Below are 18,991 nucleotides of genomic sequence, written 5' to 3'. Positions count from 1 at the left end.
AAAGGAAACACTTTTGTTATCAACAACAGTTCAAACGTCACCTACCGAATCTCCCTTGTTGCCTTTATAACCCTTTACGCCTTTTTCACCCTGTTGACAACCCCAAAAATAAAAGAGACAGAAATTTTGAGAGATTATTATGTATATTACATTTATAAAAGAAAAACACAATTTCTATATGTATTAAATGGTGTTTGTCCTGCCTGCCAGTCTGAAGGGATTGGGCTGGTTTGCGAGAAAACTCCTGGTGGGCCTGGCTCTCCAATTTCTCCCTAAGTGAGTATGTAAGTATAGTTTAAAAGTGTAGATTACAAACCATAAAAACAGTCTGACATGGTGATGTATAAGCCATTAGACATGTTCTCACCAATTCTCCTTTGACTCCTTTTAGGATTTTAGTTCTTTCACCCTGTACAGAGGCGGCAGATATACATTAACATTAAATGTTCATTCGAAGATTTTTTGAAGATGATTGCTTATCATTAAAGAGGGTAAATTAGATAGTGTTGTCATAAAGCAAAACGTTGTGTTTTATTACCTTTTGTCCTTTAGCACCTTGAGGACCTTGAGGACCCTAAATAAATAAATAAATGAGTAAAAACAGTGAGAAGAAGAGATTGTCGGTTTGGAGGCCGCTTGGTTTGATTGCGCATAAAATGAACTCACCCAAGGACCTTGGAATCCTGGCATTCCTCTGTATCCTGGGTCACCAGTTGGTCCCTGTAAAAGTAAATGAAGATGTTTAAAAAAAACATGTTTAACTCATCATCCTTTATCTTCATCACATTTAACTCATCATCTTTTATCAATGATGGTTTGCTTCAATTGTCACAATACGAATAATAATTGACAAACTTACAACAATCCCTGGAAAACCAGCTGGTCCTGGATCTCCCTATAATATATAAAAGAAAACGATGACACAATCAAAGAGACAAAACGACAAGGAAATCATTCACAGATCTTTATTATTATTATTATTATTATTATTATTATTAAAAGAAAATGCAAGTAAACTACATTTCATCTCAGAATAATGGAAACATAATCAAAGCTTAAAGGAATAGCTCTCTAAAGCAGGATAATTGCTGTCATTGTCTTAGTGAGTCATGTTGATGATATATTACAATAAATTAACCCAACTGGGACTAACAGTCTTAATTTTCACATTTTGACTTTTATTCTTTTACATTTAGCAGACGATTTTGTCTATAGCGACTTACAATTCAGGAGGCATTCAGCAATTTAACAAGAAGAGGCAACACACACAAGAAGTGCTAATTATACAAAGCAACTGTTAGTGCTCATAATTAAGTGCTAGAGTAAGTTTTTATAAGGATAAGAGTGTTTTTACAGGTGGTTTGTCAAGCCCACTCACTTTTGACTAAAATGTCATTTAGTTTTTGTCTTCTGAATTCACTATAACTTCAGTTGACTAAATTTCATATTATTTTAGTCTACTCTACTCATACTCTACATTTACTTGACAAAGATCTAGCCAGGGGTACGTTTTCAACGACGTTTCAAACAATGACGTAACTCGTGGCTGAACTATCATTGTGCAATGCATCGTTTGGGAAAAGAACGATGTAGTGATGAATGTTTCCCAAAACCGTAGTTGCTTTGTCGCAGATCCATCGTTTGAACCACATTGGTTATAACATAAAACGCTCTTTTTGAGAAGAATTGCCTAGTTCAGAATATTTTTGGTGAGTTGTATAGTTGAGTGCAATTGCACTACTTTTTCAAATGAGCTTTAAACTAGATTTTTGCTTTATATTTGTCTGGTAAGTCTTAATGCAGTTAAAAAATATTTAAAAATCAAATATGAAATGACTTCAATAGGGACTGCACGATATTGCAAAAATCTAACATTGCAGTATTTTTTTATTCTGCAATATATATTGCAAAATAAATACAATTTCACTAGTTAAAACTATTTGGAAAGAATTTATAATTTTAGATTGATTGAGTATAAAATATAATAAACAATCTACAAGCATTGATAAATTCAATAAAGAAAAAGATACCAATAAAATAAACAGCATTTTATTGTTTTCCGATGAGTCTAACTATATTCAGCATACAGTAATTGAACAATCTAATGTAAAATTATACTGCATAGTCTTTGTTTTATAAACAATTTATTAAAATTAATAGTTAATAATTTGTCAAAGTTACAAACAGTACAATTTCTTATGCCCAAATGCTTATAAAACCCTCAAACAGTCACACAAAAAACACTTGCAAAATGATCAGGTATAATCCAGACTAAACATTGCGTATACTTGCGATGTGAGTATTGCAAATATTTACATTGCTATATCATTGCTCAAACGATATGTGTAGCCCTACTGAAGAAGTTACTAAAGTTTACAAAAAATGAATGTGCATATACAAGCCTTTACTGATCTCATTTGTACAACCAAATGTTGGAGTATTTTAAGGGTAAAAAAAAAATTGTAATTGCACCTGAGCTGACTTCAGAGCCTGTTCATGTTCATCCTTATTTTTAACAATTAGTACCTCCCTAAATATTTTCATGTTGTCTTTATTCATTGGCGAAATGTCCAGTATATTTTTGTCATACTTTTTGTCATTTAGAACTTTTTTATTTGTATTTTTTTATTTATATAATCTTATATCGTCTTTATGCCTCAACGAAACTAGCACTGTTATTTATAAAATTATTTGTATCTTATTCAGATGCGGTATCCACTTGTTAAGTGTGACGTCACGCAAAGTGGCTTCCAGGTGCAAGCGTTATATCAAACTCTATGGGAAGACTTAACAAATGGTAATAATAAACGTTTAAAGCGATGTAATACTTTATAAAATCATGATCGCAATACATACGTCCATTGGTATTTGTGATGCAGCAAGTCCAGAGACTGTTGTGTACACCATGATTTTACATAAAAATCACTTTAATATGTGATATGACTAAAAACTGTCCATAAATGAATACTTTCTCAATTCAAATGAGTAGCGGCTTGGACCCGGAAACAGTAATCCACAACTTAACAGCAGATTGGCCTTAATGTGATTAAATTATTTTTTGCTTAACTAATAATTTCAAGTTAATTTCTTGGTTGTGTTTTCTCTTACCCTGAATCTTTCCATATAGACCCAAACCTCCAAAGGATCACCTTTCTCCCCCTTCATTCCTGGCCAGCCCTTCAGAATATCACATTTACAGAGAGACAAAAAAATAGAGAAATTATGGGTTATATAGTATAGGTAATGTAATATATGAGTTCTGGATATATTCTGTGTAATGTCTAAGTAATTTTGCTCATGACACACAAATAAATTAACAATCGTACTGGTGTTCCTTGTCTGCCTCCTAAACCTGGGATGCCCGGTGTTCCTGAATCTCCCCGGGTTCCATTACAGCCATCAGGTCCTGCTTTACCTCGAGCTCCAGATGGTCCAGGATGGCCCTGATGAGAGAGAACCAATGCCACATATTGGGTGAATCCAAATCTCAACCCAACAACAACAACAACAATACAAATATTGCATTTTTTAGATTAAGGCAAGATATTATGACATTAGAAGTGTATTATTTGGTGGAAGATTTCATTGCAATAAGTTTAGCGATGTAACTACAGTACTGACAGAACTTTGGTAAACTTTAATCATACTGCTGTTTCTGCCATTTTATTGAACCTTGTTATATCTCTAAATATAATGTTGTAAAAAAAGTAATACTTACAGGAACACCATCAGCTCCGTTAAACCCTGGAACCCCTTCCATTCCCTAAAAAATAAATCAGAAAGGATAAGGATCACACTTATTAAATCTGGTCTCAGAGCTGTTCTTAGACACATTATATTCATTATAATATAAACACATATATCATTCATTCATTCATTCATTTGTTCATTTATTCATTCATTGATTCATTCATTCAATTCAATTCATTCATTCATATACTTTACACTTTTTAAAATTTATTTTACTAAAATATAGAAATTTTGAATAAACCTTATGCAATGTAACCATCACAGAATATCTACGCCGCAAATGGTATTCTTTAAATCCATTTCTGTAAAATTGTTTTGGTCAGAATATTTGGCAGGAATAATTGTCAATTTGTATTATTATTATAGTATTATTATAATATTTTATTAGTATTTTTATTGTATTCATACTACATTGGTGGTCGCTTACTTTGAGTAGATTTATTCATACATTCATTTTTCATTTATTTTAAGGTGGTCAAAAATAAAGTGAGCAAATTGAAAGATTGCAACTACCAAAAGGAGATCACATACTGTATACGAATATCAGATATTGTGAAAAGAGGCTTTTTGCTTTATTTTAAACAGTATTTTGTGAGTCTCTACTGAAAAATAAGAAAACAGAAAAGAGAAACTCACCACACTTCCTTTTGGACCCACAAAGCCTCCTTCGCCATGCTCTCCCTTCATTCCTTTAGGGCCCTGAAGACCAGGCTCTCCCTGTCGTCCTTTAGGGCCCGTAGGACCCTGGGGGCCAAGCGGTCCAGGCAATCCCTACATAAAAAAAGTAAAAGAATTAGATTCAATATATTCAGTTTGAATGAATATATATATATATATATATATATATATATATATATATATATATATATATATATATATATATATATATATATATATATATATAAAATACAATCATTTACTGTATTCTACTATAGATGTCACTGGCTGATGGTTTCCAACATTGTTCAGAATATATTGTGTGTGCGTGTGTACTACCTCCTCAGTGGCATTAAATGTTAGGGAAAGTTTTATTTCATAATTATCAAAAATTATCATAATTATTCAATAAATTATCCTTTAAAGTTGTAAGCAGTATCAATATATAACAGTGGTTTCCAATCCTGCTTCTCGATGACCAACATCCTGCATCCAACACATTTGCTATTTGAGTTTTCTAAAGTGTATGAAGACTTTGTAAAGCTTTGATTATACCGATGCGTCTGATTATGGCAGATTTGGACACCTATCCAAGCCATGGAGTCCATTATTAAGCATGACCACGAGATGGCAAACTCTCCTAAACTACTGTAAAGTTCTATAGCGCCATCAAGTGCACACAACACCACACTGCAAATATATAATATTTAGAGCATGACAAGTTTTGATATGTTTTGTAGGTTTAATGAATGAATAAATAAACAAATACATGTACTTATCATACAAAAAAGTCATTTGTAGATTGTTATAACTGGCTGTTTTTATTTGCTCACTTATCAGCAGATAAAGTCAGAATTATTAGCCCTCCTGTAAAATTCAATTATTTAAAAAAAAATCCTATTTAAGTGCTCTTTAATCATAATAGTTATCGTAAGATTTAGTCATTTTAAACTAATTTAAGTAATAAATTTTAACTAATTATTTTAACTATTTTCTTTTGCTATCATCATGACAACACCTAATATTTTTCTAGCTATTTTGCAATACACTAGCAATCAGCTTAAAGTGCTATTTAAAGGCTTAATTAAGGTTAATTAGGTTAGCTAGGCAAGTTTGATCAATTAGGCAAGTTATAGCAGTGGGTTGTTTTGTAGTCAATTGAAAAAAAATCTTAAACAGGTTAATAATATTGACCAAAAAATTTGCTTAAAACAGTTTTATGACCCCAGGCATACCAAAAGACAAAAAAGGGAAATACTATGAAAATGTCCTTGCCCTGTTAAACAACTTGGGAAATATTTGAAAATGAATAAAAAGGATAATTTTAACAATTCTGGCTTCAACTGTGTGTATTTCAAGTTTCAGAATGCATTTAATATTGCAAATGTTTTAATAATGCAAAATAGCTGTGAAGCAGGACTGTGTTTGTGGTTACGTCTGGAGATGTGGAGAGCTAAGAAGTTCATTCCTACAAGCTGTGTTCTAGCCTGATGGGTTGCATTGATAAACAGACGCCCTGTTGTCTGATGCTCACTTAAACCCTTTAACCCTATCCTGCTTAAGCCAACTGATCAGAGATCCTGTTAAGAGAGAAGGAGGAGAACATGATGATCAAAGAAAATACTGGAAGTATTGGAGACCATTTACACACATCTACGTCAACAGAGCATAAGACGACATCGCTGATTAAGAGAGTCATCCGGGTAGTGTGCTGACTATTTGAGAAAGAGACTTGATAAAGCTACTGATTGAGCTTCGCATGCTAAGTTTGGAGGTCTAAGATAGGCCACGGTGATCACAAAGTCTTTTCTTTACTCTTTACAATAACATCTATTCAGAAAGAAATTAGTTTTTTTGCTATACAATGGTTTTTAAATATACAATCAAAAAGTAGCAATTTATCAGCCTCTTGAGTGAGTTTTAAAAGGTATTTTAAGAAAATATAGGTCACACATTTACAATAAAGTTTCAGTGGTTAATGGATTTGCTAACACGAAATAATAATGAACAATACATGTGCAACATTTATTAATCGTAATTCAACATTTACTGATGCATTATTGAAATCCAAATTCATGTTTGTTAACATGAACTGAGACTAACAACGATGAATAAATACTTGAATATATTTATTAATTTTAGTATTGTAACTAAAGTAAATGTATAGTAGAGATTGTTGACAATTGAATCAATTTGCCATCTTAATGAATCTGCCTGCCATCCTAATGATTTGTTGTTAAAATGTTTTAATTACTATTATCTCCTTTACATAATGTTGGTGTTTTTAGTTTATTTTGTTCATATACATTTTATTTATTAAGGTCTATTTAACTACAGTTGAAGTCAGAATTAATAACCCCCCTTTGAATTTATTATTTGTTTTTTAATATTTCCCAAATATTGTTTAACAAAGCAAGGGGATTTTCACAGTATATCTGACAATATTTTTACTTCTGGAGAAAGAAGTTTCTCCAGAAGTCAAAATTTAGCAATGCAATGTTCAGGATTGAACCAGGGTTGGAAATTCTAAATGGTTTGTGGTTAAAATGACATCAAAATGATCAAAAATGGCTTTTTTGGTTTGCCCCTTCATGGCACTCTAACTCATACAGAATTATAGCTTATTACAAAATAATTGAATTCTGGTAGTTCCAGTGTTAAATTGAACTTATTACAGCTTGTTACAGTATAATTCAAAAAGAAAATAAGAATAAGCTAATTCATTAATAAATAAGACAAAAAAATTCTGTTTTTTTGCAGCTTTCTTGTGATGATGCATTGACATTAATTCATACGATTTGTTCAAAACAGTCGATTCATTTTGAAACAAATCAGGTCTTTATACATGGACTTAAATGATTTGTTTCAAAAAATCTTAATTTAGGGATGACAGTTTTGAGTGATACAGAATTATATTGCACAAGTATACTTCACAGCTCTCAATATACAGCTTTAGTGATTATATTATATTGTATTATTTTATATTATACTATTTTATATTGTATTATGTTATTTTATATTATGTTATATTATGTTATATTATGCAACAACGTGCAAACTCCACACAGAAACACGAACTGACCCAGCCGAGGCTCGACCCAGCGACCTTCATGCTGTGAGCCGACAGCACTACCTACTGCGCCACTGCATCACCCTATATTATATTATATTATATTATATTATATTATATTATATTATATTATATTATATTATATTATATTATATTATATTATATTGTTTTTATATTATATTATATATATATTATATTATATTATATTATATTATATTATATTATATTATATTGTTTATATTATATTATATTATATTATATTATATTATATTTATTATTATATTTATATTATTTATATTGTTTGATATGATATTAAATTATATTATATTATATTTATTGTTTTATATTAATTATATTATATATTATATTATATTATATTATATTATATTATTTATTTTATATTATATTATATTATATTATATTGTTTGATATATATATATATATTATATTATATTATATTAATTATATTATATTATATTATATTATATTATATTATATTATTTATTTATATTGTTTGATATTATATATATTATATTATATTATATTATATTATATTATATTATATTATATTGTTTTATATTATATTATATTATATTATATTATATATATTATATTATATTATATTATTTATATTATATTATATTATATTATATTATATTGTTTTATATTATATTATTATATATATATATTATTTATATTATATTATATTATATTAATTATATTATATTATATTATTATATTATATTGTTTTATATTATATTATATTATATTATATTATATTATATTATATTGTTTTAATTATATTATATATATTATTTATATTATATTATATTATATTAATATATTATATTATATTATATTATTATATTATATTGTTTGATATGATATTAAATTATATTATATTATATTATATTGTTATATTATATTATATTATATTATATTATATTATATTATATTATATTATATTATATATATTATATTAATATATTATATTGTTTATATTATATTATATTATATTATATTGTTTGATATTATATTATATTATATTATATTATATATATTATTATATTATTATATTATATTATATTATATTATATTATATTATATGCATTACTGATCTGTTTAGGCATATGGGTTTTTCCAAAGTATTGTTATATATTTTATTAACAACTAGTAATGTGACTTTAACATCGCCTTCATTTACAGCTGTGTTCAAATAAAATGGTCAAAGCAGTGTCACACGAGTCTATGAGTAGATTACAACTATTTAGACACATAGAAATAAAGCAGAGGTTGAAACTAAAAACAATAAATAAGAACAAAACTTTAAACTGAGGTGAACAACTGTGCGTGAGGTTTTCTATGCCTCTGCATGGCAAGTATTTTGACCTCTAACCTCACAGATGAACTCTAGCTACTGTTTAAGCTGAGCTAGAAGCTATGTTTAATGAATATAACACAGTATACACTGCATACTGCCTGTCTTTTAAAATAGCAGTTGATATTCCCCATGGTAGAACAAAGAAACACCAACAATAAGTAGTTTTTGAACACATAAGACATTTCCGGCAGGAAATAAGATATAATATATTAAACAGTTCACAATTTCTTTAAAACTCAAGGGAACATTTGCAAAAACATTCCATGACTTTGCAACTTATTACCAAGGAAATGGGGAATGTCCTCGTGCCATGGAAAAATAACTTCATTATTAATCAGCTAAAACAGGGCAGACTATGCTATATATAGGGCATAGTCTGAAATATTCAACAGTTCGATCTGATCTAAAAACAAAATTTTTCCCCCAATTTCTGTTAAATGGAGAGAAGATTTTTTTCAATACATTTCTAAACATAATAGTTTTAATAACTCATTTCTAATTACTTATTTATTTTATCTTTGCCATGATGACAGTAAATATTATTTGTCTAGATACTTTTCAAGAAATTTCTATACAGCTTAAAGTGACATTTAAAGGCTTAACTAGGTTAATTAGGTTAACTAGGCAGGTTAGGGTAGTTAGGCAAGTTATTTTATGATGATGGTTTGTTCTGTAGACTATCGAAAAAAATATATAGCTTAAAGGGGCTAATAATTTTGTCCTTATTTTTTTTTTATTAAAAACTGCTTTTATTCTAGCTGAAATAAAACAAACAAGACTTTATCAGACATACTGTGAAAAATTTCTTGCTCTGTTAAACATCATTTGGGAAATATTTAAAAAAGAATAAAAAATTCAAAGGGGGGCTAATAATTCTGATTTTAACTGTATATAGCAAGATGTAAAAACATGCAGGGCCGAACAAATGCTATACATTATAAAACAAGTCAGTTGAAGAGAGAAAATGTAAGGATGGAAAAAAAAAAGAAATTTAATACTGATATAAACGAGTCGTTCTAAGTGGGGAGACTATTCCAGAGCTTAAGACAAGCAATGCGAAATGGTCTGTTTCCTGCTATAATAAAAAGGTCAAAATGACTAAATTTAAGAGATTTTTATGGTCTGTGAGTGTGCAAGAACAATATTGTGTGGCATACAGAGAATTTAAAAGGGAGCCAGGACAGATCAAATTCACATTTCTGCTGAAATTTCAGTCACACTTTATTTTGATGGTCTATTTGTTGAATTTACATTGCATCTACATGCCAACTAATTCTCATTATATTATAAATAGATTGTTATGATGGGTTTAGAGTTGGGTTTAGAGTAAAGGAGGTCGCACACCAGCGCCATGCATTTCAGAATTCTAAACACAAGTTTCTATCAGGGTACACACACTGGCAATGCAAGTCGGCCGCCGTCAGCGGCGCCCAGCCACGACTGAGGACACTGTTCATATTTCTGCCACACCACAGAGCGCCATCTGAATAGTTTCATGTTGAATATCATGCGAATGTGCACATCTGGTGTGCGATATTTTAACTGGCATGTGCGCACCATGTCAGCAGCGCATCCGGTGTGTGACCTGCTTAAGTGTAAGTTGACATGTACATGCAAAGTTTCTTATAGTCAGTTAAATGTCTGTTGAAGGCGCAGTATCAACAGATATTAAGCAGACAGTCAACTAATTCTCAAATGGACCATCAAAAGTGTTACCAAAATTTCCATTTCCATTTTGGACCAACTGAAAACGGCAGAAAGGCATCAATGAGACTATCCAAAATAGGGTGAACAGCAAACCAGCCAAACTTGGACATGATCAACAAGGGCTTGACACAGTTGTTGTCAAAAATTTAACCAAAGGGGACGGTGATATAGATAAAAAAAATAAAAAAAAAACTCAGGTACTGAGCCTTGTGGTGCCCCACAATAAAAACATGCCTCAGATAAAAAGTGAGGTAAAGACAGACTTTCTAATCAAGTATTACCGAAACCATTCCAAAACTGTTCCTCAAGTGCCCACATATGACTTCATTTATAATCAATCAAATCAAAGACTGAGCTTTAAGAGGCAGACTTAATAGGTCCAAAGCCATAGCCTCACTAAAATATTTGGGAGTTAAAATATCAAAAGAGAACATCTTGAACATCTGATCATCACATGATACAATTTTCACCAACATCCTTATTTGGTTAAGGATCTAGAGAGAAATAAACAGATAAAATAACTTCAAAACCCTTAAACAATTGTGTCCAACAGATTTAACAGATTTGGAATGTAGTCTTAAGGCCAGTGTACACTTCTGTGTTGAGTGTGTGCAGTAAGTCTGGCGTAGCCTTCACACAGTCAGATACCCTTCAGCGTACACTTTTGAGGCAGACCTATCAAAAACTACACGTCGCTACAACCAACCCAGACTCACTCTGGAAATGTACCACTATATACATTTCTGGAGAGCGACAAATACGTCCAGGGAGCTATGTTTTTTTTGCAGTTTTTGTTTTCGCAAATACACCAGAGGCCACTGTGTATGCTTTTTAAGATCTCAAATTTCTCTTGCGAGTGCCATTCGTCCCTGCTCTTCTTGCATAAATCCACCAGAGGCCGCTGTCGACTGACTGATTGACTGACTGATCGACTGACCCGCCCTCCTCCGTCCCCAAACCCAACTGATAGTGTTTTGAAATACACCGATTGACCTGACCACCCACTTCCCTAAACCCAATCGACAGTTTTAAATACCAATCCTGAAAAAGAAAAGACCATGTTTGATTTTTACCACGTTTTCAAATTTTACCACAGTCTCACCCTTTTACTTACTTGTTTATTTTATTTTTTTGACTTCTGTTTTTGTTTTCCCGCTTTCCAGACTCAAACCACATTGTCATGGTATACTCCTCTTTGCACCTTAAGTCTGCCGACATACATGGTGAGCTAACTGGACAAACTGGTAACAGAAGGACAGCCGTCCATACGGAGGTAAGTGGTCAGCTGGTAAGTGTGAAAAAAATGTCATTCCCCTCGTTTGTTTGTTCGTGGCTACATAATTTGCGATCTCCAGAAACGTATATGGCTACATTTTCAGAATGAGCCTGTGTTGACTACAACACAGAGCACAAGATCTGTGATTGGTTGGCTTGATATTGGTAATGAGGTTGGGCGGGGCCAAGAGTCCCAGTACAGTTGCTGAACATTCATCAATTCTTTCTTCCCTGAACCAGTTTGAACTCTTTCGACAGTAGCATTACATACATTTCTGGCGTAAACCCAAAACACCAGCAAATAAACTCAATACAGTAGAATATAGAAACCACACTGCCTACTAGCATTTTGGAGGTGACACTGCCGGTGCAGCAAAGACAGAATGTAAATGTATAAATGCTCACAATAAATGCTGTCAACTATATACAAAATATGCAACTTAGGGTATATCGATCACTCGACACAGAAGTATAAATCAGGCTTTAGACTACTCAGATACCAATGTGAATTACCACCTTACAGCGAGACTACAGAAGACTGCAACTAACATCCAAACAAGTCCTTCCAGAAACATGCTAGGCTGCTCATTATTTAGCTGTTGCATTATCCAGAAAATCTCTTTCTCAAGAACCACATGTATTCCTTGCCCCTTCAACAAATATATAATGTACACTCCCAAAATAAACCAAATATATAGACCAACACATATGACTTATCCCACATTTAGTGTCTAAGATTTATTGTTTTGACGTGTGAAGCAACATCCTAGCAATGACCCAGAAAGTCACACATTGATTTTTGAGAGTACATATAAACATCCTGTGTGATGCCCTTTCAGCTCATTTTCATCCCTGTATGTCCTTGATATGCTTTCAGTGCGCATATATTATCAGCTGGTAGTTTTGCGCAAAACAAAGCATTAATGTTCCTTAGCTCTTCAGGTCACATTCACTGAAAATATAACAACTGTTAATCAGATAATGCTATGCCATAGCCTGGTTGTCTTTTATTTCATTATATACGGCTTCTTGCCTGGAGCTTTTAAGATATAACAGATCAAACGCATTGATTTGTTTTTTTTGGGGGGGCTTTCACCCGCAACCTGGTCAATTCCCTGCTGGTCCCATTCCCTGCTATGTGTCTTCCTGATTTCTTGACCTACGGTTTTTGTGTTCTGCTCAACAGGATAAAACCAACCTGCTGTGCCCCGGAGAACCATGAGGCTAAAAGGTCTTTCCGTTCTTCATTTGGGGTATAAACAAGAAATACCTGAGCGGCAGTTAACTATAAGCAAACATCTTAAAACAGCCCAAGCTGCTGAGAGGAGTGTTCAGATGAATATTCAAATGCATGCTGTTTAAAAACAAAAGAAACTACAACAACAACTGTGAGATAAGTTTGAGATAAAGTAGGTTACATCCAGTTTGCAGGGGGCTGTTGTATAAGATTCAAGCGCTTTATTCTGCAAAAATAAAAACAATTAAAAAATCATTCTGGATGTACTTTATCTTGCTTATTACACGACTACTTAACACAAAACATTGTTCTAAGTTGTAATAGTTTATTAATTCTTTAATTAAATATTAAGCTTGCAGAAATTAAACGAGTGAAGATGAAGCATACAATAACCAGTGTTGGGCAATAACGCGTTACTAGTTATGTGCTACTGTAACGGCATTACTTTTGACAGTAACTAATACTGTAACGCATTACTTTTTAAATATAGTAACTCCTTTATCATTACAATATGATGCATTTGTTCGTTACTTGCTAAATTAATACAATTTGGCTGCAGTCTACACTCTCAGAAACAAAGGTGCGTGAGCTGTCACTGGGATGGTCCCTTTTCAAAAGATACAAATTTGTACCTAAAAGGTCCATATTAATACCTCAAGGGTACATACTAGTACCTAAAAAGTACTAAAGTGTTCCTCTTAAAATTTGTAGGTATTAATATATACTTTTGAGGTACCAATATGGACCCTTCAATATGGACCCTTGCCACTATGTGTGAAATGTGCTATATACTGTAAATAAACTTGCCTTGTCTTGCCTTGGCTATTAACAGTACTATTATTAATTACCATTACTAATACTACTATGTTTGTTGTTTCTACTAAACAATCTGTATAAAAAAATTGATTAGTTTAGTAGACACAGTGGCACATTTCTGTTATATTTCAGAACACGTTATTGAAATAAGTGTTTTATTGCTCAGACAAAATGCTTTGATTTAAAAAATATATATTTTATTGTTTTACATATTTTTATAGCAGATTTTGCACTTTGAACATACACAGCTTACTTAATAGATTTTGAATGTTATTTCAGATTACTTTATTTGTTTCATAAATGTTTTGTGTTTGTTGTATATTGTCACTTTTTTCATTCTCAAGCTGTGAAGGAACACGTTTAAGGATAAAATACAAACTTTTATGACGGTGAAGTAACTTTAGTTTTTGCTTTTTTGTTTCTGAATATATTATTCAGCTGCTTTATCACATTGTTGTATTTTCATTTTTGTACTGCTGGTCTGACATAAATAAATTAACTGACTTTTTATTTAAATTTGTCTTGTGTTTTTGTTGGAAGAATGCAAATTAATTAAAACTGTCTCCATGTAGCACCGAAGTGATGTTATAAGGGCATTAATGGGAGGATTAAAAAAATGTTCATTGGAAAAGTAACTCAAAAATGACTTTAGTAATGCATTACTTTTTGGTGTAAGTAATCGATAAAGTAATTGAGTTACTTTTTGAATGAAGTAACTGTAACCAGTTACTGTTTTTTAGTTACTAGCACAACACTGACAATAACCTATGTATTATTCATTCACAAGATGGTGCCAAACAGTCAAAAACAATCAAAAACAGTCAAAAACCACGGTCAGTATGACAGGCAAGTATACACATATGAATGTGGATGTCAGTGTATGTATTTGATTGCTTTCGCTGATGGTCAATGTAATTCGAAGTCCCTCTATTACATAGTGGTTGTTATCTCATTATAACATACCTTGGAATGTCACAACTGACCAATTAAAATCAAGTAGTCCAGACAGCAAGTAAGAGCGTTTCAGATCAATTCTTCTTTAAGTCACTTCTTGATGAACATATAAGACATCTTTCAAAAACATTTTTTTTTATAAATGGTACAGTATATGTTACAGTTACTAAGGCATTGGCAATAATGGAAAAGTCAACATTTTTATATTAAGTACATGATGAAATGAGCCAGTCATGATGATAGACAAGGATAAGCACTGGCAGTCTGCTGTACTTAAATCTGATATGACGCTCCGGCACACTGCACAGCAAACGCACTCAGATGAAAAGGTTCTTGGCTCAAGTCCTATCAATCGCAGTGTGAATGCACACAAGTGTGTGTTTGTTTGAAGCCATAACCTTCCATGCACCTGCATAAACACAGTCAGATTAAGCCCATGTCTTTGATTCACTCACCCTCAACTGAAAAGCAGAGTAAGGGTCTCTGATGGTCCCTGAAATAGTTTTACTATTTTCTCACTTTGATCATTTGGCATTGCTCTTGCAGATGTACATCTGGATGCAACAGAGAAGATCAAACATCCTTCAACTCTGCTGATTGCATTACTCAATGCTCGTATTGGTCCTGTCACATCATACCAGAGCAGATGCTAATGAGGAATGAGAAGACAAGCTCACAATTGATGACAAAAGACATGAAAAATTACATTCTTTTTTTTTTTAAATTAAGCATTTTAGGCTAACTTTCATTTTAACACTAGAACTCCCAAAGAAGTCATTTTGAGCATTTTTGGATTAAAAAAAAAATGTATTATTATTTTGTTACAATAAAATATATATAACTATAGTACTGACGGTACGGTGGCTCTGTGGTTAGCGTTGCCGCCAATGGTTAGCATTGTCGCCTTACAGCAAGAAGGTCGCTGGTTTGAGTCCCGGCTGGGTCAGTTGGCATTTCTGTGTGGAGTTTGCATGTTCACCCTGTGTTCACATGGGTTTCCTTCACAGTCCAAAGACATGCGGTATAGGCAGAGATGTATAAAATACTAGAGACCTAGACTTAAGTAAAAGTACAAGTGCTCTATCAAAACGTGACTTGAGTAGAAGTTGAAGGGCTCTTTAAGCACCATACTTAAGTGGAAGTACTAAAGTATTCAACATTTTTTGTACATAAGTATTGCAAGTAGTTTATTTCAAAATTTACTACTCAAGTACTGAAAGTAAAAGTACAAGTATTGTGTAATGAAGTTATTACAGAAAGCAGTCAAAAGACATCATATTGTTTTGTTTATTTTAAATATCTTTTTTTTGGGGCACTTGATTAAGCAGAACGAAATGAAACATGGCTTACGATACTGTTTTTCTCTCACGCTTGAACCACAGATCTGACAGATTATAACAGCTTTAACACACACCTTTCAAAGTTGTGTGTCACAAAAACACACTCCGCAATCCACTCAAAGTGCTATCGAAACCTATTTTTGGATTGCAAATTGCCGGTTGTAAACGCTGTAAACTGAAGTTCTAAACATTCTACCGGAAGACGCTGGTCACTATGGCGCCCTCCATGCAGCAGCCAAGAAAAAAGTCTATAATTGTAACGAGTAGGGGTGTGAATCTTCACTGGTTTCACGTTCGGTTCGGTTCGGTTATGATTATCATGCCATCGATTCGGTTTAATTCGATATCTCAGTGCATCTCAGTGCATTGACGATGCTTTCCATACATTACTAGATTTTTTCTTCACAACATAAGAATTTTATTTTTTTATTAAAACCTATAAATATATTTATATTTATATATTATTTGTAATACAATTTTGTTCTTTAATACAGCAGTAAGATATATGAACTGTACCCTAAATGAACTGTGAATTGGGTAAGCTAAATTGTCCATAGTGTATGAGTGTGAATGAGTGTGTATGGATGTTTCCCAGTGAAGGGTTGCAGCTGGAAGAGCATCCGCTGTGTAAAACATATGCTGGATAAGTTGGCAGTTTATTCCGCTATGGCGACCCAAAATTAATAAAGGGACTAAGCCGAAAAGAAAATGAATGAATGAATTAAGTTATTTTTACCTTTAAATGCCAGAACAGTCAAATTGTATTTCAGTGTATACTACTTTTTTCAAAGCATTTGAATATGCATGCATCTGTTGCCAACCTTTGGACAACATCTTCCTTTCATGATCATTTCAGTAGTTATATGATTCTGGTAGTTCCAATGTTAAAATACAAATTTGTCAAAAAAATGGTGGAAAAATCTTCACTAAATACATCGAAATGAGTCTGATGATGTAGGTCAACACTGAGCATCTAAAGGTACATTTTTAAAGGTGAATTTTAGTGTGTGTGTTCACATGGAATTCCTTTGTCATGCTGATGACACACAGCGCAACTTTTTGAGCAACCTTGGGAAATAATGTCATAAATGGGCAACCAGGGGAGGCACAGGGTAACTAATTAGGGCAATGGGTTACAGAAACAATATTTTTAATAGGAAAGTAGCCAAGCAACATTGCTCTGCAAAATTGCCCAGCAATATTGCTCAAAAATTTGCAGTGTGTATAATCAGCTTTACTTCAGTTCATTTGAAAAAAATACAGTTGATACCATAGGGCAGGGCAATTTGGCCTAAAACCAAAATCTGGATTAACTGAACTCGATTATGATTAATGAACAATTATTTTATTTATTTATTTATTTATTTATTTATTTATTTATTTATTTATTTATTTATTTATTTATTTATTTATTTATTTATTTATTTATTTATTTATTTATTTATTTATTTTTTGTCCTCATAGTTCACGGAAAAGTTTTGTAAATATGCTTACATATTACAAGTGAGAGATTTTTGAATGAAGGGTGCATTATACTTGATTTTAAAATAATTGAAGGAGTGCCTAAAACGAACATTAACTTTTGTTCTTATAAAAAAAGTGAAAATAAATAACTTGCAAAATATTCCACCTCCATTCATCTCTGGCGCAGCTTCCAATTTTCGTCAATGTAGTGCAAAGTGAGGCTCAAGAATGGGTCAAAAGGTGCGCGTCAGCATCAGTGTCAGTGTCGGTGTCAGCCATAGTGAGAGGTATGTGAAGGCTTCACTGGACCACACATGTGCGCTCAATGCAGAAGTATAAACAGAGTGGGGTCACGTGACTCCACATGCAGTAGGGAAAGTAATCGAAAAAAATCTACAAGAAAATATTAGATCAATTATAGGTTCTGAATGTTGATACTTTTCGATTATTCACCCAGCCCTACATTACCATATAAAATTTGGTGTGTTTGCAAATCAACTTTGGAAATTGGTTTAAAAAAATTGCTTTTTTTAAATGAATATGTAAATTTATCCAAAAATATGAATAGGCTACTTTGTTGTAAAATGCACTTGCATAGACTACCTTTATTGTAATTATTTCATTCTTTTGGAGCTTTACTGAAGTCTTCATTTACTACAAAAAGATTTTTTTTAATTTAGATTTTAGGGTTGATGCAGTGACGCAGTAGGTAGCGCTGTCGCCTCACAGCAAGAAGGTTGCTGGTTCGAGCCTTGGCTGAGTCAGTTGGAGTTTTTGTGTGGAGTTTGCATGTTCTCCCTGCGTTCGCGTGTGTTTCCTCCGGGTGCTTCAGTTTACCCCACAGTCCAAAGACATGTGGTATAGGTGAATTGGGTAGGCTAAATTGTCCGCAGTGTATGAGTGTGTTTGGATGTTTCTCAGAGATGGGTTGCAGCTGGAAGGGCATCTGGTGCGTAAAACATATGTTGGAAAAGTGTTGGTGATTCATTCTGCTGTGGCGACCCCAGATTAATAAAGGGGCTAAGCCGAAAATGAATGAATTTAGATTTTCTGTCTTGTTTCTAATCTGAACATCAAAAAAATATTTTTTAAACAAGCAAAATAAATATTGTCTTGTTTTCAGAAGTAATACGTGAGTTTTTCCTTAAAATAGCAAAATAATCTGCTAATAGGGAAAGCTAAATAATCTTATGTTAAAAAGAAAAACAAGATTATTTTCCATGTTTCAAGGAAAAACTTCATTTTTTCATATTATTTCTTAAAACAACACCATATTTTTTGCTTGTCCAGAAAATGTTTTTTGATTTAAATATTTTATGACCTTTGGACTAGAAACAAGA

The 18,991-nt window shown here is 32.2% G+C and overlaps 1 protein-coding gene across 1 annotated transcript in view; it reads right to left on the bottom strand.

Annotated features, from left to right (window-relative positions):
* Positions 1-18,991, bottom strand: part of col4a2 (collagen, type IV, alpha 2) — a 159,036-nt gene that overhangs the window by 37,367 nt on the left and 102,678 nt on the right. The window contains exons 5-14 of the mRNA XM_056464756.1: positions 4,387-4,521; positions 3,719-3,763; positions 3,327-3,443; positions 3,109-3,177; positions 860-895; positions 667-720; positions 539-574; positions 368-409; positions 204-272; positions 46-90 (exon numbers count right to left, since the gene is read on the bottom strand). Coding sequence (XP_056320731.1) covers positions 46-90; positions 204-272; positions 368-409; positions 539-574; positions 667-720; positions 860-895; positions 3,109-3,177; positions 3,327-3,443; positions 3,719-3,763; positions 4,387-4,521 — 648 coding nt within the window. The remainder of the gene's footprint in view (positions 1-45; positions 91-203; positions 273-367; positions 410-538; positions 575-666; positions 721-859; positions 896-3,108; positions 3,178-3,326; positions 3,444-3,718; positions 3,764-4,386; positions 4,522-18,991) is intronic.

This window comes from Danio aesculapii, chromosome 9 (genome assembly GCF_903798145.1).
Source record: "Danio aesculapii chromosome 9, fDanAes4.1, whole genome shotgun sequence".
NCBI lineage: Eukaryota > Metazoa > Chordata > Actinopteri > Cypriniformes > Danionidae > Danio > Danio aesculapii.
This window is presented reverse-complemented; position numbering and strand designations above follow the sequence as displayed.